General features: G+C 40.3%; 1 protein-coding gene across 1 annotated transcript; it reads right to left on the bottom strand.

Moving 5' to 3' along the window:
- Window positions 1-521: 521 nt before the first annotated feature.
- Window positions 522-23492, bottom strand: ARPP19 (cAMP regulated phosphoprotein 19). Its single transcript, XM_084894678.1, has 4 exons — window positions 23388-23492; window positions 23115-23169; window positions 9501-9623; window positions 522-4689 (listed from the first exon to the last, which is right to left on the bottom strand). The coding sequence occupies exons 2-4, from the start codon at window positions 23157-23159 to the stop codon at window positions 4519-4521; spliced, it is 339 nt and encodes a 112-aa protein (XP_084750804.1). The 5' UTR covers window positions 23160-23169; window positions 23388-23492; the 3' UTR covers window positions 522-4518.
- Window positions 23493-27059: the final 3567 nt, after the last annotated feature.

Below are 27059 nucleotides of genomic sequence, written 5' to 3'. Positions count from 1 at the left end.
GGTCTCCTTCCTACCTCTTCCCCCACCCATGCCAATAGCAACCTATCTCCTAAAGCCACCAGTAAGACTATCCTGGTATTTCATTCATCCCTTTTATCCCCCCAAGTTGAGTAACTCATTCCTCTAGACTTCTGGAACTTTATTTCTATCTCTTAAGAAATGTAATACTTTCTACCTGCATTAAATTTTCTGCACATATAATAAGCATACATATTATATATCTTTTCAGAATGTAAGCTCCTTGTCTCATTCATCTATTTGACAATATTGTACTAGCGTTGTTTTATACATGACATGGATAAGACTCACAATCTGCAAGCATTTAATGTTACCTTAAACACGAAGCCTTTACAAATATGTTAATTGCTAGAATCTCATCAACACACATTAAATTAAAACAAAATTTAATACTACAATAATTCTTTCTGTATATAATAGTAGCCAAAATCTAAAGGGATCAACTTCACAAAATATACTGAAAAAAGATTAACATTTAAATGAGACAAAAACTGCAAATTAAATCATTAGAAATTAAGTAAGTCAATTTATTTTTCTGTATATTTCACAAGTATAATTTTGGAAGGGCTACTTGACAAATTTCAACATTAACTGCCAACTCTACAGACATGTTCAACAAAAAAGGCATTTACTCTTGGCCCTTTTAGTACAAAGTGTCCTACTGCATCACAAATAAGAGATGTGGTAACAGATTTGAGGGCATATTAGAAGAATTAGATATTTCCTTTCAAATGCTACTTAGTTGAAAAATAATACAAACACACATTAATGACCACCAGTGACTTGCAGAATAAAACGTATAGGCCTACCTAATGACCGAAACTATTAAATCAGTGATTTTACTCTTAACAATACCAGAATGCGATATTTTTTTCATCTCAATTTTACAAAGTGTGCTGGGGAAGACTGGCAGTGTATACTGAATTGCAGAATTGGGATAATGGCTCAAATTAGTCATTATTCAGATTAAGACAGTATTTTAGAAAATTAAAAATGTGTCCTAATTGTAACCTATTGGGAATGATAGTAAAAATTGATAATTCAAGCCCTACTTCAATAAGTCAGGATGGGGGACGCAGTAAAATGAGGTGAAAAGGGAAGAAGAGTAGACATGTGTTTGGACAATGGGGAATGTGAAAAGGCCACCAGAGCAACTGTTTTAGTCGCCACTCAGATGTGCTCTTTCTATAGGCTTCCTTGCTCCTGGCTCACCAAACACCAAGTTTAGAGCACATTTCAACTTTGATAAAACATCACTAATTTGTACTAAGAATACATCCAATTTAGTAAAAAGTATCAGTAATATTCAGAGGTATGGTTTTGTTACATCAAGTAAAAAGAGTAGTGACTAATTCCCACTATTGAAGTAAAGCAAGTAGAGGCCTTACCAGGTCAGCAGCACAGAAGGGTTGACTAACTAGTAAATAGACTGCAAATATGCTCCTTCTAGTTCATCAAAAACAATCCAACAAGCATTACTACTATACCAAATGCCAAGAACTATTACTTTAGTCAGCTAAAGCTTTCAAAACTGGCATATTTCTCAAAACTGTACTATCCAGTAGGAACTACTAGACATGAAACAGTAACTTATTTCAGACATTATCAAAGACATTCATGAAGTACTTATCTTCACTTCACTTTAGCATTCATCTAAAATAATAAAAGGGTAATTTGCTAATTAGACCGGACATCCTTCCGGACATCCTTCCGGACAACCTTCCAGACAAAGCCTCGGTGGCAGGGGCAGAAGCGGCCACGGCAGCAACAGGGGCCAAGGCCCTTGTACGAATTTTGGGCATCAGGCTTCTAGTTTATAATAAACAGGACAATTAAAAGTAGCCATCTCTCAAACCACAAATCTACAATCATAGAAATGGATGAATATGATTGAGCTCATCTAGTCAAAATCTTCATTCTAGCAATGGTGAAATGATCGGCAAATGTCCTCAGCAAACTGAGCACTGAGGTAAACCAAGAACAGAAAACTAAAACCTCTCCATCTCAAGCACCAATAATGGAGGCTAAGCAATTATACCTACAAATCCTTAATGACAGGTCTTTCCTAATGGAAAATCCTGAGATTTTAAGCACTGTGACTTTACAGAAGGCAGGCTGGTTTAATGAGGAAATTTTTAATAAAAAACAATCAACAATATTTTATTTGGGGCACTTGTTCAGTATTTCACAGATCCTCAAGTTCTGAGGTAGGTTAAATATTAGCATTGTATTTTACAAACTAAAACTCAGGCAGACGTTACATCACTTGTCACAAATCACAGCAGGAGTCCTATCATGGTCAAGAATAATATGGTCTCTCATCTTTCAGATTCATTTCTGATGAATAGATTTAATGGTGATAGCTTGCACATATTCATTTAAGAAAAGTAGATATTGCAGAAATTCTACTTTGGAGTAATTTTTTTTTTTAAACATGGAACGCTTCATGAATTTGCTTGTCATCCTTACACAGGGACCATGCTAACCTCTATTTTCCCAATTTTAGTGTATGTGTGCCAAAGCCAGCACTATTTTGTAATTCTTAAATCGATCCTGCAATAATTATAGGTATTGTGGAATACCCTAGTTGTTCCCATTTCCTAAAATTACAAATGAGCACATTACTGATTTGTTCTTTTCTGCTTTTTGGGGTGGGTAGAGCACAAAGATAATCGTGAGCTTTCAGAGCATTAGGTTGTTTTTAAGTGCAGGTGCTATACTCAACGCACCATCTACGATGATTTAGGTGCCTGGACCCAAAAGAAGGGAAGCCCTGTGCAAGTCAAGGATGAAGAGAAAAACAGTGTCATCTGATTACTGATCCTCATCACACTAGAACATTACAACAACTTATGGGAAGAGCTCCTATAAGGGCATTAAATTTGTCCTAATAAAGCCTGCGAACACTCTTACTAATTAAAAACACAAGTAAAAATAAATTGATATTTTATTAAAGTGACATCTATAAGAAGCAAGACATCTAAATATTTTAATATGAGTATGTTCCACCTATCATATACATTAATCGTCACAAGCTTAATTCACTTAGCTCATTAGAATTTCTTAAAATTATTTACCAGAGTTCAGCTCATCCTGACATAGGTTCCCAGGCCAGTCTTCTCAAGAACTTGTTTCATTATAAAGTTCCTTTTATTTAAACTGTCAAATACTAATAATATAGGAATAACAATGGTTAACTAAAATGTTGTAAGGAAAACCTCATTATAAAATCCAGCATTCAGCAGAGCAAGTTTCAAGAATAAGGATAAGACACTATGCTTCCAAACAGACTGAACAGCACAGCCCAATATGATTTGAGTCAAAGAGGCAAGAAAAAAAGAAGGGAGGGGCCACAGGAGGCAGAGCACTGAAGCCTTTTATTTTAGTGTCCCCAAAACTGACTGTGGAAGTAAAAAGTTTCTACATTTAAAAAGTTTATATAAATTACATGAATTGCATTTTCCTAAAAGTCAAAATGAAATGTTCTGCATAGGACAAAATATATGCCTAAGCAACATATCATATTTGCACAAGGCCACTGAATGTCATGGATATTAGTAACAAATGAAAAAGCTTAAGTCTATGGCAGACTGAGCAAAGATGTCAGTTTGGTATTCTATAAGCCCAGGGTTGTAAACTACTTTTACTGTACAAAAGCTCTAATGACATACAGAGTTTTGTGTAGGAACTTTTGTGCTTCTGGTTGGCACATCATCTACTTTTTAATATATGAAATTAATACAGACATTTGTGAGAGGTTGTGCAAAACTATTATATTTACAAAAATGGCACAAAAGTGAGTTCAACAGTCGATGCACATGCATACTTCATTCATATCTTTAACAACAAAAGGAATTCTAACTATAAAGTGAAGAAGAATATTAGCTTCAACGGCAGTTGTTAAGCACTAGCGTCACATAAGTTACACCAGAATGGGCAAATATTGCCCAAGTAAACTTTTATTGTTAAAGCTGAAACAGGTTTAAGGCCATTCAAGTCCAAGCACAGAATTACAGATCTTTTGGAGCCCCATCTATTTGTGTTTGAAGTATGTGACTTTTCGTCCAACTTGTGGTCTTAAACCTCTCTTTATAAAATCCAAAAGGAAGATATCGAAGAAATCAATACAATAGAGGTTAATTAAGTAAGAGTAACCTACAAAGCTATAATTAGGATGAATTAAAGCCAAAACATTAAAATTGTAAAACTTGCTTGGTAGTTGTTGGGACCACACTACACTAGCAGTTAGGTAATATATACAATTGTTTTCAAGTAAATTACTTTATGCTGCTCTAACATGTTCTCTTCATCAGTGCACTGTTAAACTAATCAAAAACTCTCACATGTATCTTCCCTTACAATAAGTAGCACACACTACCACTACCTGCAAAGCTGTCACTCTCAAATGACTTTGTGAGTGGAAGGAAATAAAAAGCGGGGAGTGACATATTAAGGAAAAACAATGGGAATTAGAAGATTCATGCAGTTCAGCTCTTTTAATCAGCCAGCCAGCTTGCTAGCAACGAGGGATGGTTTCCGTTGAGGAAGGTCCTGTGGAGTGGGAATGTGGTCACCAGTGACCTCTGTTTTATCCGGGGCCGCAGCAGGAAGTTGCTTGTTCTTCATCTTTGCTTTAGCCATGTTGTAATCTCCAGAATCAAAATATTTTTGCTACAAGAAAAAAAAATTTCAGAGAATTTAAAAGCTTTCATATGCCAATTACATTGGTTTAAGATGTGATTCTATATTGCCAATATAAGTTATTCTAACAAAATTTAAACAATAACAAAAATTAGATGAAACAGCTATCTTTGCCATAAGTCAGCCAACGGAGAAGTGTGGCAATAATTCTTTCTTTAGGCTTATATCATTCTGGTTTTAGTATAGAAGCCTCAGGATTGACATCAGCTTCCTTATCAATCCACCCAGGAAGGAACAGTCCTGGACCTAAATGCAAACCATTCATTTTAGTGGAAAAAGCAGCCTGATATTCTTGCTTAAATTATTTTGAAAATGAAATACAGAATTCACCAACCTGAGTTTTGGATATGCCACCCACTTACAATAAGTCTTATAGTTATTAAAATGATCCTCCTATATAATAAAGAGCTAATATGCAACTTGACCCTCATGTCACAAGATGGCCACCCCCATGTCATCACAAGATGGCTGCCACAAGATAGCCACCCCACATTGTGGACCCCCCATGTCGTCACAAGATGGCCACCCCCACACTGTCACAAGATGGCAGGCAAGGGAAGGCAGTTGGAGGTGATCAGGCCAGCAGAGGAGCAGTGAGGCATCAATCAGGCCGGCAGGGGAGCAGGTAGGAGCAATCAGGCAGGCAGTTGAGTGGTTAGGAGCCAGCAGTCCCAGATTGTGAGAGGGTGCAGGCTGGGCAGAGGGACACTCGCCCCTCAGTGCACGAATTTTGTGCACCAGGCCTCTAGTTATTTATAACTGCCTGTACCATTATCTAGAATGAGCATTTCTTTAAGGATTTATATCATTTACTTGAACCAGAGTAGTTCACTAAAATAAAAATTAAGGTTAAAATATAAATACTAGGATAATGGTAAAACTAAACTTACTAGAAATTCATTACCACTTAAAATACACATCCCTAACCTACACCTCCATTTTTCACTTAAGACACTAACTATGTACAAAATAGCTCTTTGTAGTTGGAGGGATGAATAAGGTAACAATCATTAAAATAGAAATTGGAATGAAAGCTAAAGATCAACTGTTACATAGTAATCTACATTGAGAAATCTGTTCCACAGTGAACACAGATGAATTTTTGCCTGGGTTCTGACTTCTACCTATCACATTTAGCCTACCTTTGCTGAGTGCTTGATATATAGAGGCACTGTGTTGTCCTGGGGAGAGATGGACAACAGTCAAATAAACCAATTATTATACTACTGTTTTAAGGTGGTATGGGTGCTCAAGGGAGAGGAAACTAACCTCAGTCCGGAAGAGGAAAGAGGAAATAATCCAGGTTTGAGATGAGGGCCTACACAAAGAGTGAAGGGGGAAAAAAGCAAATATTCTCTCTGAGACTTCAGGAATACCTCATGTGCTGAATAAAGTAACTGGGAACTCAGAACTTAGCAGTGTAAGACTTGAATGGCCTGGGAAAAGGTCTCATTGGCTGCCTCCTTCCAGGGTCTATTCTTTGATAACAAGATCTGAAGTAAAGTCAAAGGGTCTGAAGTTCAACATCATTTTTCATGTGTTACTATACATATAACACATTGAGCAGTAACAAGGAAACTTGGACCAGTCCTTTCCAAGGCTTTCTGCCAGAACTTCTTATGCACTACTTGTATCAGAGAGCTATACCTAAGTTTAAGTAGCTTCTAAACAACAAGGTGGCCTACCAAATTTTTACTGAGTCAAAAGCACAAGATGAAATATTTAATACACAGTGCAAATTTTAGGCAGATTTCCCCCAAAGTAATAAAGTCAATTCCTAATGATACCTATTTTATAGTTAGCAAACATTCAAGGAGATCTCACTTAACTGTAGGATCAGGCTACTCTGTGTGGGGAAAAGGAATTAAATTTATTTTGTGTGGTTACAGGCAAAACTAAAATCAATGCTTAACAATTATAACTTCTAGGTAACAGAGTAAACTAGATCAATGTTTCTCATATTGGGATACAGCCTAAGAAGACAATATTAGTCATCTTTATCAATTTTTAAGTTTTGTGTTTTTTAAGTGACAATCTTTAAAAATTAACAAAACCTAGCTGGATGGTTTGGATGACAATCTTATAAAAGCCTCCTCTCACTCAAATTTAGGGTCCACACTTATATCAATACTTATCATTGCACTGACACTAAGTGATCATCTAACTGACAACGTTGAACTTTTAGAGCATGTTTCTTAAAACTGGATCCTCGCCGAAACTGGTTTGGCTCAGTGGATAGAGCGTCGGCCTGTGGACTGAAAGGTCCCGGGTTTGATTCTGGTCAAGGGCATGTACCTTGGTTGCAGGCACATCCCCAGTAGGGGGTGTGCAAGAGGCAGCTGATCAATGATTTTCTCTCTCATCAATGTTTCTAACTCTCTGTCCCTCTCTCTTCCTCTCTGCAAAAAATCAATAAAATATATTAAAACAAAACAAAACAAAACAAACCTGTATCCTCAGTTTTCTTGGAACACTACAAACTCCCCAAATGGACTAGAAGACTGCTTCTCGGTATTCCACACAGCTTTGACAGTTTATATGGTCATTATGTACACATTATATTGTTAAAAGCCTAAAATAGGTATCAATCCTTGGCATCTCATTATATTAACAAATACAGTAAAACGGAAAGGGATCTCATATAAATAATATCAAACCAATCTTCTCAAATTTATTTCTTGATTCAGTGGCATTTTCTCATTTGCAACTAGTTACACTTATACTAACTTCAAGTTACCATTTTGTTGACTTATCACAATGTAACTCTCTCTGCTCTTCAATAGTGGTGCTGGTTCTAATTATAGCTAAAAATACAAAGAATATTTTCAAACTTAAAATATATTAGCAACATTCAATTTCACCTTCACCAGTGGGTATTATTTTATATTTTAAATATTTTCCTAATTTAGTTGTATATATGCTATGGTATGATTGTTCTTATTTATATTTCATTGATTTCTATCATGGATAAATATTTTTCTCAGTTTTTAATAACTATATTTCGTGTTAAAATCCTTTACTTAGGGGCTCCTTAATGTTTTTCATGTATATTTGAAAGATCTCTTTATATATTACATATATTAACTATCATTTTTTTAATAATTGCCCCATTAAATTACTTCTCATGAAACAAAGGTTTTACATTTTTATATATTTGGTATAATTCTTCCTTGTCATCCTATTATTTCAAAGCTGTGAATATTATTCTTTCATGTAAGATAAGAAAAATACCATTAAACTATTATTAATAAGTTAGCTTCTTTAAAGCCAGGAAAGTTCTTTTCAATACAAGATGAATAAAGTCCCAGGGATCTAATGTGCAGTATGGTGACTATAATTAACAATACTGCATTGTACTCTTGAAGGTTGCTAATAAGAGTAGGGCTTTAATTATGTGAGGTAAAGGATGTATTAACTTATTGTGGTGTTTCACAGTAAGTACATGTATCAAGTAGTCTCATTGTAAACCTTAAACTTATACAATGTTGTATGTCAATTATATCTTAATAAAGCTGGAAAAAAATATCTTCCTGGAATTTGACTTGACAATATAATATATATACAACTATAGCAAATACACACACACACACACACACACACACACACACACACACATTTTTGTAATCAAGCTGCAGATACCAGAATATTTTTAAAACATTTATTTATTTATTTTAGAGAGAGAGGAGAGAGGAGAGGGAGAGAGGGGGGAAAGGGAAGAGACAGAGAGAAATATGGATTTGTTATTCCACTTATTCATGCATTAATTGGCTGCTTCTTATAAGTGTCCTGATGAGGGATCAAACCCACAACCTTGGCGTATAGAGATAATGCTCTAACCAACCGAGTTAACCCAGGCAGGGCTGGATACCAGTATGTTTAAGGTATTCATGTTTAAGGGAGAAACATGATTTGGCATCTAATTCAATAAACAATATTTCATTTTTCCCTGCTTCCATATATGGCAAATCATTTAAATGTGCTTAGACTGAAGATGGATTCCTTCAATTTTTTATAAACAAAGGAAGGCATTAGAAAAGAAAGAAAAACCTAAGGAACAAGCATGTAGCATGATCTCAATTCAGATCTCACTATTGAGAAATAATGCTTTCTATCTCATCAAGTATAATAAGATTTTGAAATGTTTTAAATAATTTGAACTATTAAAGTTACAATGAATAATTATATCAGAGAGACTGTGAAATGTATTATGTAAAGGAAATAGTAAGCTCTGCTTTTATAAGTGATAATTTCATCCAAATAAAAAGTATTTTAAGCCTTTAGATATTATGTAGAAATCACCTTGAAAACAGTTAAAAGTTAAAACAACAACAACACAAAGACATGAGCAGAATAAATACCAACATCTGGATGGTGGTTGCTTTTGGAGAGAAGGGAGAAGGTGCTATACAAACACATGCAGCAGGTTAAAGTATATCCACGTTTTCTTTCTTATAAAGATTAAAACTTATGTAAATATGGCAAGACATAAGCCTGTTAAATCTGTGTGGTGAGTACATGGGTTCCACTGTATTATTATCTTAACCTTTCTACATGCTTGAAATAATTTATAGTTAAAAGTGACAAAAGAGTCCTAGATTCTTAATTCTTATCATAGGATGAATAGGCTAAAACACTGGGGGGGAAAACACACACACACACACACACACACACACACACACACACACACACAAAGCTCTATATGCAGATACCCATATCACAATCCCTATCGGCACACTGAGTTTATAGAGCTTAAGTATTTGAAGACTGACAAAAGAACTTACCCCTTTCTGCAATCGTTTCCTTAAGAAATCGGAACCTCCAGGCTTTTGTGCCAGGTGAGGATACCTTGCTTTTAATTTTGCTTCTTCAGCTTTCTCTGGATTAGTCACTTTATCTTCCATTTCCTGAAAAAAGTGTTAAATAAATTACTTCTTTATTACAATTCAGTTATTTAAAATAATTCACCTTTCAAGTCCTGGATTCTGATTTTAGTTGTCTAATGCCAAATAATGCAGCATCTGACTAAGAAATCAAACACAGAAGCTTTTAAAACATCTCTGTCTTCTTTTCCCCAATGATCCATGTGATAGCTCTATTATAGCTGTGTGATGCATGTGCAACACCCCACACACTGGATAAAAATATCAAGGTAACTCAGCTCTGAAGTCTTGCTTGCCATTACTTGTGAGTCATGTATAATACATTTATAGTTAGTTACCTTCTATGGAATTCATCAACTCTTTGCCTATATATGGAAAATAATCTTACTACTGTTAAAATACAAAAGATATTTTTGATCACCTATTTATCCAAAATCCTGCATAATTGGAAGCTCCTGAAATTCTTTAATACAAATTAACATCAGCTGTTACCAGCACATTTTTCCCCCTGAATAATTCAATACAGAAGACCGTGACATCTGTACGGAGAGAATCTTCATCTTCATCAGTCTTCGTATATGTGTATTATTATTACTTATGTCCTATAATTAATAACCTTATTCATGCTAAACATTCCATTCTTTAATGTATGAAAACGTGTCTTCTGGCCAGTGACTGTCAATATCTTAAAGTTATTCACTTTTTTTGTTGTTGTTAATCATATTTACATGTTGTGAATATGTCGCACAAGGACATATTTTTATTTTTACTAGTAGAGAGAGTGGGAGGGAGGGAAGTGGGGAGGGGAAAAAGGAGGTATCAATGTGAAAGAGACACATCTATTGGTTGCCTCCCACAAGTGCCCTCACTGGGGAAGGGATCAAATCTACAACCCGGGTATGTGCCCTTGACCGGGAATCGAACTCAGGACTCTTTGGTGCACAGACCAATGCTAACCACTGGCCAGGGCAAGACTATTCACTTTTAACACCATATAGTCTAGTTTCTTCCCAAGAGCCATATTTTATAAAGAAGCAGTGTTTATTGCTTTATGGCAAGAAGTGTTGAAAGAATGAATGAATCAACAAAAACAGAACTTCCCTGATAAGGGAGTCGGGCCATGACAAGGTGCACTTTCTAGCTAATGTACTCATCTCTACATACCAGCTCAGCAAAATGACATACCTATGCATATCCTAATTCTCCCAGGCTATTTATGAATAGTCAAAAAGCAGGAATGTTAAATCCATAAATGTCAAGCTAGCAAGTAATTTACAATCTAGGAAGAGAAGAAAAAACTTTGTACTCATTTCTTGAAAATTATATTCATACATGTTTTATAATCAGCTATATTCGCCTTATATATCATAAATATCTCCATCTTGAACAGCTTCATGTGTTGTTACATCTTCTCATTTTCAGTCTTAGAGGATTTTGAGAAAAAGCAGCTGTTGTCAAATATACTTGTTCTATGGGATTTCCTTTATGTATATGCTCCTTTATGCTTTAAGTGTTTATTTCCCTCCTTTTAGGCTGGTTTCATACATCTATTTTGATTTTTAGTCTCTTTACAGTGGTCATATAATTAGCTCACTTGATGCACACAAAATTCAACTAGATGTACTCAGCCAGAGATAAGACTCTAAAGAGCATCAATGATTCTGCCAGTCATTCCATTCAAGAAGGTTATGCCCCAGACCCGGTCAGTGTGGCTCAGTGGTTGAGCATTAGCCTATGAACCAGGACCTCAAAGTCTGGTTCCCAGTCGGGGCGCATGCCCGGGTTGCAGGCTCCATCCCTAGTTGGGGGCCTGCCGGAAGTAGCCAATCAATTCTCTCTCATCCTTGATGTATATATCTCTCTCTCCCTCCTTCTCCTTTCCTCTCTGAAAACATTTTTTTTTTAAAGGTATGCCCCAGTGAGTTGAAGTGTGAGGTGTGTGATGCATTCCTATGATCTCAATCCTTGAGTGTCTTTCAGAGTGCAAGCATATCTATGTACTGTTAATCAATCTAGTGTTGAAAAACTCAGCCTCTACAACACAAGCCTACTCCTCAGCTGGCAATCACCTGAAGAATCAGCCAGCCATCTGTTCAAGCACCATACAACAAAGTGAATACTTGACCTACTGAGAACAGATGGGAAAGTTTCCAATATGGTCATGACTTTGTTGGGATTTTTCAAGGGGTATTTTAGTTATATGTGATTTTGCCTATTACTAACTTTGAATTTAAGATTACAGACTCAATTTTGGGGGTGGGCTGGGTCATTGCTGTTTCTTCTCAATGTCTCAGCATTTACTCAGGTATCTACTATGGCCCCAGGGTATTAGCAGTGTTATGATTCAGAAGTGGAACTGGGAAGGACACTTGAGTTCACTGTAAAGTTGTTTTTTAAATTGCTGGATATTAAATTTGCAAGTGGGTTGGAACTGACTCCAACCTGATTACAGCCTTTCTTCCCAGAACTTTCAAATTCAAGCTTTCAAATGTGTTAACTGAGTCCCACATTTCCACTGAAACCATCCAGCTTTCTTGGACCTAGGAAATAAACGCTCTCTGCTTCTTCCTTTGATTTGAATATCAGTTGTCTATATCTAAGATTTCTGGCATAGGGGCAGCAACATTCCTTAAATTGCAGTGTTTCTTCAGGTTTTCCTCAAATTACATCAGGAGGGAAAAACTGGACAGCATATGCCATCTTATCTGGCATTCCCTAACTTTCTCAATAAGGAATACATTTATATATATTTACATATAATGGTAAGCATGCTCAATTCAATTAAAACAATATACTATACAAAGATTTTTTTGCGCAAAACAGCAACTAGAGCTGAAAAGAAAATTTAGGTTGAGAATGGATTTACTTGAATTTTCTTGCCAAATATGTAACACAATGGCAAGTCCCTGCTAGATGAAAATTTGTAGCTGGATTCATAATTTGAGCTGCATTTAACATCAAAGGGAGAAGAGATGACCAAACATAGTAAATTACTTTTTTTTTAAATTAAATTATTATCAGTAAATTACATTTTTAAACATAGTAAATACCATCGATACTTTTCATGGATCATAAAGAAACATTCTTGATGTTCTGCAGCTGTAGATAGTTCTAGGACCTCACTGGCAAGCAAATTCAAATGCCTGGTTGGACGCTCAGCAATACTCCAACAGAGCTACAGATCTGCTTGTGGAGTGAAGTATAAATAAACATGGCAGGTAGCAGACAAGGTCCACTGGCATTCAGCCCAGTTTCCCTTCTCTAAGAACTCCCCTGAATCTCTACAGTTAGAAGCCTGAAATGACATTTCCAGACTATATTCTTATTAGGTTCTGCCAGTGGTACCTACACCAGATTAAAAAGCAAGCAAGCAAGAATCTATTCTGTTCCTGGTGATGTCACTACAATGTAGCAGTAGCTCTTGTAGGGGCACGGAGCAGATAACCTGAGGCTATTGCAGCAGCTACACCAGCGTGGGTATGGAGGACACTGGGCTCAGAATAGTGCTCACTCTTGCAGGGTCAACAGCTTTTCCTCACCACTGGAACCACTGCCCTTCTATCTCTTCTAATAATCTGTAAACTAATTCCCTAAAGCACACCCCTTTCTGTTTAAAATACCCAAATAGGTTTCTATCATCCAGACAGGACACCAACAGATAAAGTCCAGTAAATAAACTATTTATCCCTAGAGTCATTAAAAAAAAGGGGGGGGGGGAACGACACAGAGTATCGTGTGATTGCATGTTTCTGAACATCCTCCAAAGGAATTCCTGAACGTTAAATTTTTAAAAATTGATTTCTAGAGCCTGGCAGAAGTGGCTCAGTGGTTGACCGTCGACCTATAAACCAGGATGTCACAGCTGGATTCCCAGCCACATGCCCAGGTTGCAGGCTTGATCCCAACTGATGTTTCTATTTCTCTCTCCCTCTCTGACATCAATTAAAAATACATTTAATTGATTTTTAGAGCGAGCGAAAGTTACAAGAGGGGGAAATAAAGAGGAAAGGAGAGAGGGAGGGGGAGAGATAGAGACAGAGAGAGACCGAGAGGCAGAGAGAGGCGGGGGGGGGGGGGAGGGGGGGGGAGAAACATCGATAGGTTCTGCAACCTGCGTATGTACACTACTAAGAATGGAACCTATGACCCTTGGGTGCACAGAATGGCGCTCCAACCAACTGAGCCACACCAACCAGGGCTATTCCTGAACATTTATTTCAGCTAGAATGAAAATAAATCTCTAAAAAGACTTGAGATATAGAAGAAAAGAGCAAACAAAATAATTGGTATGTGCACGTACACTGACAAACTTCATTTTTCTACTTTTCCCCCAGCTTTATTGACATATTTTTCTAATTTTAAATTCGTAATATATATGGTTACAAACAAACAAAAAATACTATTTAACAGCACAGTATTTTTAGTTTAAATGTGTAAGTGTTCTAAGTATTGTTTAGGAAAGGGTTGATGATATTAATTTAACTATCTGTTTAGTTAAGGAGGGATGATAAAATTTCTAGGGGAACCATTTAAATAACAGAAACAAAGTATATAACTTCTAGTGGGGGTAAAATGAAAGATCAATCAATTGGGGGAGGGCTTTGCAGGGGAGCAAAGCAAGAAAATAGAAAAAATGTGTAACATATCTGTGGAATACAAGTGTTCCCTAAAGGGCTTATATTAGAGGGAAAAACAAAACTCAACGAGTTATATGTACCTAACTTAAGAAATCAGACAGCCGAAGCTGGTTTGGCTCAGTAGTAGAGCGTTGGTCTGCGGACTGAAAGGTCCTAGGTTCGATTCCAGGCAAGGGCATGTACATTGGTTGCGGGCACATCCCTGGTAGGGGGTGTGCAAGAGGCAGCTGGTCGATGTTTCTCTCTCATCGACATTTCTAGCTCTCTCTCTCCCTTCCTCTCTGTAAAAAATCAATAAAATATATTTAAAAAATCAGACAAAGAACGGAACCGAAAGAGAATAGGAGAAAAGAAAAAGCAGAAATTAATGAAACAGAAAACAAAGATACAATAGAGAGGTTCAACAAAGGGGGGAAATGACATGCTTAATCAAGAAGTATTTTTTAAAATTCAAATCTGGTTTTGAAATTTTATTCTCCAAGAAGCCTTTGTGTTACACAGCAATTCTACTACTTCTTAGTAATAGGTGCTAGAAAGTGAGTGGATTTATTTAGCTGACCTTTGAGGGAGAGGGAGGAGAAGTACCATTAGGATTCCGGGACTTTTGAATATAGGCACAAACTGAGAAAGCAGAAATTCAGGATATACTAACAGATATGCTTATGATGTACAAAAAAATAATTTAAAACTGTTATTTCAAATCACAGTCATCCTCTTGACAAGTATCTCTGGCCCCAAATAATCTTCATTGTATACTCTATACTAGCACAATGCCTAACATTTACTAATGGTAGACACTTGCATTTTTGTGAACTAGACTATTGAAATACATTAGCTATCCTTTCAGTAAATAGGTGGGGTATAAGTTATAAATATATACATATAAAAGGACATAACTAAGCATTATTTTGTAGTCTGTCATGGACTGATATTAAGTCTGAATGACTGATACCAATGTTTAGCCTTCAGCAGAGAAGTCACACAGCAACACCAGCAATAAAAATCTGGCCACTCTAAGCAAATTCTCCTCTATCTGCCAAGCAATATATTCACCAATGCACTGATTTATGAATAAATAGAAAAAGTTAATGAAAGCAACAAATCCTTTGGGAAATTGTCAGAAAGGTACTAATACTGTCTACCTCTTTGGAAAAATATTGTAGTCATCCTAAATCCTTGCTGCTTGCCTGCCACTTAATGGGTGTTCAACAAATACAACAATGTACACTCCAACTGTTTCAATGAAGCTAAGGAACTTTCTATCTAAACACCTGATAGCTCTAGCACATTGGGCTCTGAACTGAAAACTCCCTTAAACCTTTTAGTTACCAAAGGTATTGTCAAAACAGCCCCAGAAAATGATAGTATTAACTGCACTTTTAAATTTAAATATTAGTTCTCTTCTTCCACCACTCAAAAAAGAACTAAAAAATATATTTTCCCCCCCTTAAAATATATGTTTTTATTACCCTAGCAGATTTGGCTCATTGGATAAGAGCGTTAGCCCTCAGACTGAAGGGTCCTGGGTTGATTCTGGTCAAGGGCACTTACCTCAGTTGCAGGTTCCATTACCTGCCCTGATTGGGGTGCATGTGGGCGGCTACCAATCCATGTGTCTCTCTCACATCAATGTTTCTCTCTCTCTGTGTCTCCCCCTTCCCCTCTTTTCACTCTCTCTAAAAATCCATGGAGAAATATCCTTGGGTGAGGAGTAACAAAAAATATTTATATGTATATGTTTTTATTGATTTCAGAGAGAGGAAGGAGAGGGATAGAAACATCAATGATGAAAGAGAATTATCAATCAGCTGCCTCCTGCACACTCACAACATGGATGTGCTCTGACCAGGAAATGAACTGTGACCACATTTCATGGATTAACATTCAACCACTGCACCACACCAGCCAGGCAGGACCAAGCATATCTTTTAAACTGACAGAAATAATATAGTTGAAAATTCTACTTGAGTTAGTCTCCTCCAAGACTTCTTAACTAACTTGATTTAATCAATCTACACTAATAAAAGAGAAAGATGCAAATTAACTGTACCTCTGCAATGCCCATCAGCCAATCAGGAGTATGCAAATTAACCCAACAAAGATGAAGGGTTAATTTGCATACACAGGCACCAAGGGGCCTGGGTTCTGGGAACATCCTCAGGACCCAGGCCGCTCCTAGCCTGTAGGCCCACACGTAGGCCCTGAGCGGCCAGGGTCCTAGAACAACCCTGGCCACTCTGGGCCTACGGGCGCAAGCACCAAGCAGCTGAGGGCTGGAGGAGTGCACTGGCGCTAAGTGGCGGTCCAGTTCCATGCCCCTAGCCTGCCACCCACAATGCAGGGTTGGCTGCGGGCCTTGGGGGTGTGCCTCCCCCAGGCTGTGGGGACACACCCCTCGCCCAATGGACACAATGCAAGAGTCCTCTGCACATGAGCTGCAGAGAAAACACCTTTTCTTTAAAAAAAAAAAAAAATGTTTTATTGATTTTTTACAGAGAAGAGGGGAGAGGGATAGACAGCCAGAAACATTGATGAGAGAGAAACATCGATCAGCTGCCTCCTACACAATCCCCACTGGGGATGTGCCCACAACCAAGGTACATGCCCTTAACAGGAATCAAACCTGGGACCCTTCAGTCAGCAGGCTGATGCTCTATCCACTGAGTCAAACCAGTTTGAGTGTAAACACCTTTTCTGACTGCTCATTGGCTAAGCTCCCTGTACGCTGCCATATGCAGTGTTCTTGCTAACTTGGGTAATAAGAATCCAAGAAGGTGACCTAGGGTTTTTCCACCACATTCCTGGAAGAAAAAACAAAGATACGCTGCTGGAGGGGCTAAGAAATGTCATATCCTGCCCTAGCCAGTTTGGCTCAGTGGATAGAGCCTTGGCCTGCCAACCGCAGGGTCTGGGTTCGATTCTGATCAAGGGCATGTATACCTATGTTACAGGCTCCGCCCTGGTCGGGGCCCAGGTCAGGGCTCATGCAGGAGGCAACCAATCAAAGTGTCCCTCTCACATTGATGTTTCTGTCTTTCCCTCTCTCTTCCACGTTCTCTAAAAATCAATGGAAACATTCTCAGGTGAGGAGAGAGGGAGGGAGGGAGGGAGGAGGGAGGGAAGGAAGGAAGACAGGCCGGCCATATTCTAAGAGAGACACATCTTTTTTGTTTTTTAATATATTTTATTGATTTTTTACAGAGAGGAAGGGAGGGAGATAGAGAGCTAGAAATGTCGATGAGAGAGAAACATCTACCAGTTGCCTCTTGCACACCCCCTACCGGGGATGTGCCTGCAACCAAGGTACATGCCCTTGACCAGAATCGAACCCAGGACCTTTCAGTCCGCAGACCGACACTCTACCACCGAGCCAAACCAGTTTCGGCGAGAGACACATCTTGAAAATGCCTAAAGAAAGCTGTCATTTTTTCATGGTGAAGGGACTGGAGTCCGTGCTGATGAAAACACCTGGTGGCTGGCAGTGGCTGCAGCAGCGGGGTGATGGGGCTGGCGCCTTCCCCTGACCAGCCCAATTGCCTCCTGCAGAGGGAGGCCAGACTGCAGCTTAAGCCCGCTGCCTCCGGGGAGCAGGCCCAAGCCATCAGTAGGACATCCCCTGAGGGCTCCCAGTCTGTGAGAGGGGCCAGGCTGGGCTGAGAGAACCCCACCCCACAGGGCACCAATTCTGTGCACTGGGTCCCTAGTCTTATAATAAAATCTCTAAGAAACTTGCTATTGAAATCTTTTTAAAATAATAAAAACTCAGAATATATATGGGAAAAACATATATATATATATATATATATATATATAAAATTTTGTAAAAAAAATTTTTTTTAATATATTTTTATTGATTCTAGAGAGGAAGGGAGGATAGACAGAAACTTCAATGATGAGAGAGATTCATCAATTGGTTGCCTCCTGCACATCCCACACTGGGGATCAAGTCTGCAACTGAGGCATGTGCCCTTGACTGGAATCAAATCTGGGACCCTCAGTCTGTAGGCCCAACACTCTACCCACTGAGCCAAACCAGCCAGGGTAAAAATTTATTTTTTAAAATAATTGATTCTAACTAGCAGGTTTGGTTCAGTGGATAGAGGGAAGGGTCCCAGGTTCGATTCCAGTCAAGGGTACATGCTCAGGTTGCAGGCACAATCCCCAGTAGGAGGCATGCAGGAGACAGCCGATCAATGATTCTCTCTAGTCATTAATGTTTCTATCTCTCTCTTCCTCTCTCTTTTTCTCTGAAATCAATAAAAGTCTATTTTATTTTATTTTTTTTTTAAATAATTGAATCTAGAGAGTAAGGAAGAGGGAGAGAGACATCAATGTGAGAGAAATATCGAGTGGTTTCCTCTCATATACATCCCGACTGGGTATGGAACCCTCAACCTGAGTATGTGCCCTGACTGGGCACAGCAGTAAAAATTTATTTTTAATTTTGGTTGAAATACACTATATTCATTTCAGGTGTACAACATACTGATTCAACATGTATATGCCTTACAAAGTGACCACCACACTAAATCTGGTAATCATCTGTCACTGTACATAGTTATTATAACACTAGAGGCCTGGTGCACAATATATTTGTGCATGGTGGGGGGCGGGGTGAGGGGGTAGGGAGTGAGTGTCCATCAGTCTGGCCTGCACCTTTACAATCCAGGACCCCTCAGGGGATGTCTGACTATTGGGATCAGGCCTAAACCAGCAGTCAGACATCCCTCTCACAATCCGGGACCACTGGCTCCTAACTGCTCACCTGCCTGATTGTCCCTAACCACCTCTGCCTGCCGGCCTGATTGGCCCCTAACTGCTCCCTCCTGCTGGCCTGACCACCCTTAATCGCCTCTGCCTTGGCCCCTACCACTGTGGCTTTGTCCAGAAGATGTCCAGTCTAATTAGCATATTACCCTTTTATTAGTATAGATGATTTACTCTATTCCCTGTGCTGTACATTGCATCCCAGTGACTTATTTTATAACTCCCCTCCCCACTTCCATTAAGACTTAAGTAGGTCTAAGCTAAGATTTTTATATTACCATGGTCTATTCCTCTCTTTCTTTTTTTGTTGTTAATCCTTACCTGAGGATATTTTCCACTGATTTTGAGAGAGTGTGGAAAGGAAGGGGGAGGGACAGAGAAAGAGAAACATCGATGTGAGACACATGGATTGGTTGCCACTCACACACCAAGGCTGGGGATTGAGTCTACAACCGAGATGTGCCCTTGACCAGAATGGAACCCGGGACCCTTCAGTCCACATGTCAACCCACTGAGCCAAACCAGCTCTCTCTCCCCTCACCACCACCCCTCTCTTTTAACTGTAGTGCTAATATTGCCATTTGTATTAGAATAATACTTTGTCAATAGTTTCAAGTGAAAAGTTCTGAGAAAATTTCATTCACTATTTCTGAACAATGCCAGGTACTATACTAGGTGATATGGGAGAAAAGACAAATAAGAGAGTCCCTGCCCTGGCTGGTGTGGCTCAGTTGGTTGGAATGTCGTTCCATACATCAAAAGGTGAAGGGTTTGATTCCCAGTAAGGCACATACATGCCAGTTGTGGGTTTGATACTCTGTCATGCATATGGCAACGATCAATGTCTCTCTCTTCCTCTATAACTAAATAAAGGTCCCTGAGTAAGATACTCTCAATAAAAACACAATCGTGTATTTTAAGTCTCCACATACCTCCTCACTCCCACGACCAAAGAGTATGTCCGTCTTAGCTTAGTAGTATTCAAAGTGGAGTTTCCAGATAATAAACCCAAGAGGCCTTTGCTAACACCAGTTTAATGTTTTGTTTCCAGTCAGTGATAATCTAAAAGATTATCCATCTCATATCTAAGTAGAGCTATGTGACTTCCCTGTCTGGGCTTTCATTTATGACCACAGGCTCAGCAGTATTACTCCTATTGTCCAAGATGAGAAAAGAAGAGCTGAATTACAATTTAAACAATGTATCTATGACTCTACAGTTAAATAACCACACAACACACTTGTAATGAGAAGAATTGAGTCATCATATGGTCTTGGAAGTGTTAACTTGCCACACTCAAAAAGCTCCTGAACTTTAACAATTGCTACCACATTCTCAATACATTGGAAATTTTCACCAAAATTCCATGTGACTCTGAAATAATAGTTTAGACTGGTTTTGTTTGTATTTATTTTTGGTTTTAGAGTGGTATAAAAGAAATGCATTTATACTTATTTTTATGCTTAAGCATATTTAATATTCCAATAAGAAATAGTTCTATTTATTCTTTTTTTCTCTTAAAAAGGGTACTCAGACTTCTCAGGTAGAGAAATAGTGATCTAGCTCTGACTCCATGCAGGACTCATCTCTTTGCCTTAATTTTTCAGAGGCTGATGAAATTATAAAGGTATTTTAGTTGAACACTTTGATTTTATCATCCCCAGTAGGGGGTGTGCAGGAGGCAGCTGGTGGATGTTTCTCTCTCATCGATGTTTCTCTCTCACCGATGTCTCATCGATGTTTCTAGCTCTCTATCCCTCTTCCTCTCTGTAAAAATCAATAAAATATAAAATAAAATAAAAAGAACACTTTGATTTTAATTGAAAGGTCAATTGGGTACACATACAATAATCCAATGTTTTAGGTCATCTAACTATAATTCCAAATAGAAAAAACAAACAAACAGGTGACTTGGCCCATAGGAACACAGAAGTGACTCTGCACATTTTCCTCATGTTTAGGAATGGTATCCATGTTACAGGCACTCAACATCTACAGCCAATCCTTAATTCAAGGGACATTATATTACTAACACTCTTTGGTATTAATGACAACAAGCCTAAAACCAAAGGACCTGAAATAACTTTTTAACGGAGAAACGCATTAAGAGAAAATATTCAAGATATCCTTAACACTGCTGAAACATAGTATTAGGCTGTTCCAACTTACAGCATTTATATTGGAGAAATCAGCACTTTACACTCTGGCAACATACTAACAAATCTCAGAAGAAAATGACAAGCGTACTATTGTACATCAGGAGTATCAGACGTTAAAACAGATTGATTTAGGGCAAGAGAGCACAGACAATGAGTTTATTTTTCTGAGTTTCTAATTCCCAAGCAATAATGAATACCATAACACATATTTATCAATAAAAAGAGATGTTTAGTAGGCCTGTAAAAATTTTACTCTTTAACCTATATATTTTTTGTCCTCATAGTCCTTTTTTTTTTTTTTTACAAAATGTGAGAAATATTCAACACAGTTTCATGGGAATATTTCCAAATAATGCAGTAATTTGGCCTATTATTTATGCTATCAATGTTTTCTTGCTTTGCTCCAATTACTTTACAAGCAATGTTACAACAGAACCATCCAATTCAGGAAAAGTTAAAGTAGTTAAGAACACATGGAATGGATTCAGATGCCCCTTACAAAGTCCAAGGGTTAAAAAAATGTCCTACTTGCCGAGGCCGGTTTGGCTCAGTGGATAGAGCGTCGGCTTGGGGACTGAGAGGTCCCAGGTTCGATTCCGGTCAAGGGCATGTACCTTGGTTGCGGGCATATCCCCAGTAGGGGGTGTGCAAGAGGCAGCTGATTGATGACTCTCTCTCATCGATGTTTCTAGCTCTCTATCTCTCTCCCTTCCTCTCTGTACAAAATCAATAAAATATATATTTTTAAAAATGCCCTACTTATAATGCAGAGTGAATTTACTTTTAAAGTTGTATTTTTCATTTATTTTTATTTTTATTGATTTCAGAGAGGAAGGGAGAGGGAGAAAGAGATAGAAACATCAATGATGACAGGGAATCATTGATTGGCTGCCTCTTGCACATCCCCCACTGGGGATGGAACCGCAACCCGGGCATGTGCCCTAGACCAGAATCAAACCCGGGATCCTTCAGTCCGCAGCCAAACCAGCTACGGCCAGATTGAATTTTTTTTTTTTTCTTTTAAGAAAATGTTGGTAACGCTCCATGAACAATTTAGAAACAATTTATCATGGAGGGCCGGGCAGCAGAATGATGGTGGGAGGGGCAAGCACTAGCCTAGATAAAATATAGAGCCTAGCTATTCATAATTTGGATCATTAACGATCCACGGCACATTTCCCTATATAACAAAGATATTGCAAGTGAGTTTACAAAATATTCCTAGTTTCCATGATAAGCCTTATCAGACTAAATTGGTAAATGTTAATTCCAAACTTTCGATTTTCAGTCGATTACTATATATGCAATGATCACCGGCTCGCATTTTTGAACATATACTGCGTTCAATACCATCAATGACCGGTCCTTTGCACCTCCAAACTACCAATACCATCAATGACCGGTCCTCTGAACCTCCAAACTACCATAGGAAGCAGGTTACTAGCATTCATGTTACAGACTGGGAGGTCGGAGCCTAACTCCCTGGCTGAGACTCCGCGGCCCACAGGGGCTGCACCGACCAGCTAACCGCGGCCGCCCGACCCCGCCGCCGCCCCGGGGACCACACGCAGCAGGGCAGTCGTTCTTCAAGGGCAACACCAAACTTCCCGGGCAAGGGACGCCGCGGGAAATACAGGTCCCACGCCTCAGGACCGACCCGGGCTCTCCGCCTAGAGAGGAACGACGTGGCGGAGGTTCTCAAACTCCCGGCGCGTTGGCGCCAAGGACCCGAACGGCCGCGGGCACCGGGGCAGGGAGTGTCCCGCCTCCGCGGCCCAGGCGCCTCGGCACAGCCCCCTCCGCCTCCGCCAGGGCGCCGCCGCCCGGCCCCGCGCCCCGGCTCCCCGGCCCCCCGCGCCCCGGCCCCCGACTCCCCGGCCCCCCGGCCCCGCGCCCCCTGCCACCGACCCCCCGACTCCCCGGCCCCCCGGCCCCCGGCCCCGCGCACTCACCTTCTGCTCCTCCGCGGAGGCTGCCTCGGGGACTTCCGCGGACATACTGCTCGCTCTGCACACGAGACGCCGGGGAAAGATGCAGTTACCGGTGGCCGAGGCCGCCGGCCGCCGCAGGCCCGCCCGCCCCGCTCTCCGAGCGCCCGCCCGCCCGGCCGCCTCGGCCCGCGAAAGTGGCCGCAGCTTATGACGACACAGAGTTGCGTGGCGCTCGGCGACCCCCTCCCGCGTCCCGCGCCCGCCGCCGCCCGCGCCCGCCGCGCCCCAGCCCACCTGGCCCCGCGGCTCGGCTCGCGACGCCCGGGCACTTCCTCTCGCCGTTCAAGGGTCGCGGCTCGCGCCTCGCTCACATCCGCCCGCCCGGAGCTTTCTGGGACTTGGAGTTTATGGGTGGAGCCCACGCTCCCCGCCTTTTCTGGCCTGTTTCCACCTCCCTAAACGCTCTGGGTCCCGTCTCCTCCGCTCTGGGCTTTGCAGCCATGCAGGTCTCCTTCTGGACGCCCCGGCCTCGGTGCTGGTGCCCCGCGCAAGGCGCACCCCTTCTGCTCCATCCCCTTAACCTGCCTTCGCCTGTGTGTCTCTCACCTCCCCAGCATTGCCCCAGGAAACCATCCTGGCTCCCCACCGGCTCAGATCCACCTCTCAAATACCATCACCTCTCTGGGTAGTTCAGCAACGCACACTGTTAGACAGTCATGGTTATTCCTTTATTAGTGTCAACTTTTCGGCTCAGATAAGCCACATCAGGGCAGGAACCTCGTCCATGTTTGCTTTTATTTCAGCCCAGAGCCCAGCATTTCTAAAATATCAAAAAAAAAAAAAAAAAAAAAAAAAAATCTGACTAAGGAATTCAACTTCATTTGTCTACGTATGACTGGTCCCACTCCCACAGCTTTCCTGAAACTGCTGGCGCCAAACTCCTCTCATGCCTTCCTTAATACATTGCAGACCAGAAGCTATATTGCTAGCTTTGCCCAGTGTCCAGATAAGTTTCTATTGAATGAGTACAAAAGCACACATTTTACATAAATGTTAAAGGCACGCTTTAAAATTAAATACCCATTGCATTGTGAAGTTACTTATTACATGCTCTTTCAAGCTAATATCTTCTTAAAGCATGATACTTTGTCAAACACTGTGTAATATGAAGCGAGAATTCTCGTGATCCGTCCTCAAAGTTCAATGCCAAATCCTCTGAATATGTTTTTATTGATTTCAGAGAGGAAGGGAGAGTGAGAGATAGAAACATCAATGATGAGAGAGAATCATTGATTGGCTGCTTCCTGGAGCATGCTGGGGCATGACCAAAATTGAACTGGGACCGCAGGCTGACACTATCCACTGAGCCAAACCGGCGAGGGCAAATCCTCACTCTACTTGCCATCTGATAGCTACTGGCAATACAGGGTGGTTCCAATGAAATGTTTCTCAGACACGTGGCAATGAGATTACCTTCAGAGTTAAACTAGTGAAAAGCAACAGATGACTGCAATTCTGTGGGAATTTGGAAACCATCAAAACTCAACCAGGCTGTCCTGGGTAGACTCTCGGGATGAACTGTACTGGGATTGCAACTTAAAAAACAAGAGTTACACTGCACTCCTTTGTGGGAAGGTGGAAATGTACGAAACATTCAAACCTGTAGAGCACCCTAGCCAGTTTGGCTCAGTGCATAGAGCGTCAGCCCGCGTACTAAAGGGTTTCAGGTTCCATTCTGATCAAGGGCACATATCTCCGTTACAGGATCCTCAGTTGCAGTATCAGTCCCGGTCTGTCCGGGTCTGGGCACGTTGTGGAGGCAACAACAAAAATCAATGGAAAAATATCCTCGGGTGAGGATTAACAAACAAAATTCAAACCTGTAGAGAATTTTGTGAGTTTATTTGAGCCAAACTATTGACAATTGCTAGGAGGCAAAATCTCAACGGATTGAGAAAATGGTCCAGAGAATGGAAGTATTGCATTTTATTTTATACATTACAGCCTAAAGAGAAGAAAGTGGGTTACATGAAATCCACTAGTGGTAGATTAGGGAGGCAGGAGAAAGCAAAGTGGGGAGCCCTCTGAGATTGGATGAAAAGTAAAATGGTAGACACATGCTACTTCTTTTATATAGGTGGATATAGGATAGCTAACAGTCAACAATTAACACTTTAATAACAATGAGAGGATTTGTGGTCTCTGCCCTGGTGCATTGGTTGTGCCCTGAGAGGTCTGGGAAAAGGGAAATTACCCAGCCATTTCAAAAGTATGTTGTGGTAGATGCAAAAAGATACCATAAACTGCTTTTATTTTTAAAGTTTTCATTTCAGCCCCTGGCTGGTTTCTCAGTGGTTAGAGCATCGGCCCATGTATCCTAAGGGTCTCGGGTTCAATTTTCAGTCAAGGGTACATACCTTGATTTCAGTCCAATCCCTGGCCCTTGGTCTGGGCGTGTTCTGGAGGCAACCAATTAATGTGTCTCTCACATTGTGAAGTTATTTATTACATGTTCTCCTCCCTCCCTTCTAAAAATCAATGGAATAAGTATCCTTGGGTGGGGATTTAAAATAAGTTTTAATTTTAGACCATCCTATGTGGTTACTTGAGATCCCTGAGTTTGTAAAGCTGTCATGCAGGCCTTCCCTGAGCTTGTCAGGTTTAATGTGTGGTTCCTTTTTGTTCAAAAAAGGAAGAGGTTTGGGAAGGGTTTGAGAGGCCAACTCTGACAAGGACATTCCTTTGTAGTAAACACAGACATGAGCAGAGCAAGGACGAGGGGCCAGGCACGGAAGGTCACTGGGCAGAAAGCCCCAGGGGGCCTAGCAACAGGCAAAATTGGGAAAACAAGGACCTCATTTCTATCCAGAGTAACCTTTCTTGCCCTAGCATGTCACTGGTTGTTCGATTTAGATCCCCTTGACCTTTCATATTGCTGGCCATGCCTGACCTATCCCCCCCTGTCATGTTACTAGTCCCTTATATGAACAAAGGGGCCAAAGAATAGCTCTGAAACATTAAACCTCCAGGACAATGATGTTCTGACCTGCATCAAATACATCTAGACCTCAGTTGTGTTTCAGCTTCAAGCCGAGAAGAACAGCAAAACCAGACAAGCAATGCTATGCTGACCTTGGGACTAGCTGTGATGACGAATGCTCTCCCCCAACGCTTCCCCACCGCCACACCCCCTGTGCTGACCTATCACTAGAGACAAGCACCCTAAAAGTTGCCCTTAAAAGGGATCTCCCTCTCAAAAGCATACCCTTTCCCCTTCCCTCCAGGTGCATTGCCTTTACCCTTCTCTCTCCTAAGCTCCAAGAGCTCCTTCTTTTTCTCTGTAACTTGTTTCCTAAGGCTATTTCTTCTGCTGCCCACCTCTAGGTCTGTGACTTTCCAAATAAACTTTCTCTTATAGCATGACTCTTGGCTCTGAATTCTTTCTGAACTAGCACTCAAGAACTGAGGTTGCTGAACCAGGGTCCAGTCTGACTCCACCAGCAGCCAACACCTGAAGGGTATCAGCTGAGAAACTTTATAAGATCAATTAAGTGTTCTCATTCCATATTCACAAAGTAATCTACTAAAATTTTGCCTTCCTTGCCCAGCTGATGTGGCTCAGTTGCTGACCATTGGCTCATGCACCAAGAGGTCACCAGTCAGGTTTGTGGATTCGATCCCCAGTAGGGTGCATGCAGGAGGCAGCTGATCCATGTTTACTATCACTGATATTTCTATCTCTCTATCTCTCTCCCTTCCTTTCTCTCTAAAAATCAATGAAAACTTTTTTTTTTTAAGTAGGCCTGTGGACCAAAGAGTCCTGGGTTCAATTCCAGTCAAGGGTATGTAACCTTGATTGCAGACTCCTTTCTGGTCTGTGCTCATGCAGGAGGCAACTAATTGATGTATCTTTCTCATATCAATATTTCTCTCTGTCTTTTCCTCTCTCTTCCACCCTCTCTAAAA

Source organism: Pipistrellus hanaki (assembly GCF_964339955.1).
Source record: "Pipistrellus hanaki genome assembly, chromosome: 1".
NCBI lineage: Eukaryota > Metazoa > Chordata > Mammalia > Chiroptera > Vespertilionidae > Pipistrellus > Pipistrellus hanaki.
Note: the sequence above shows the minus strand (reverse complement) of the source record. Positions and strands in the feature narration are given on the sequence as shown.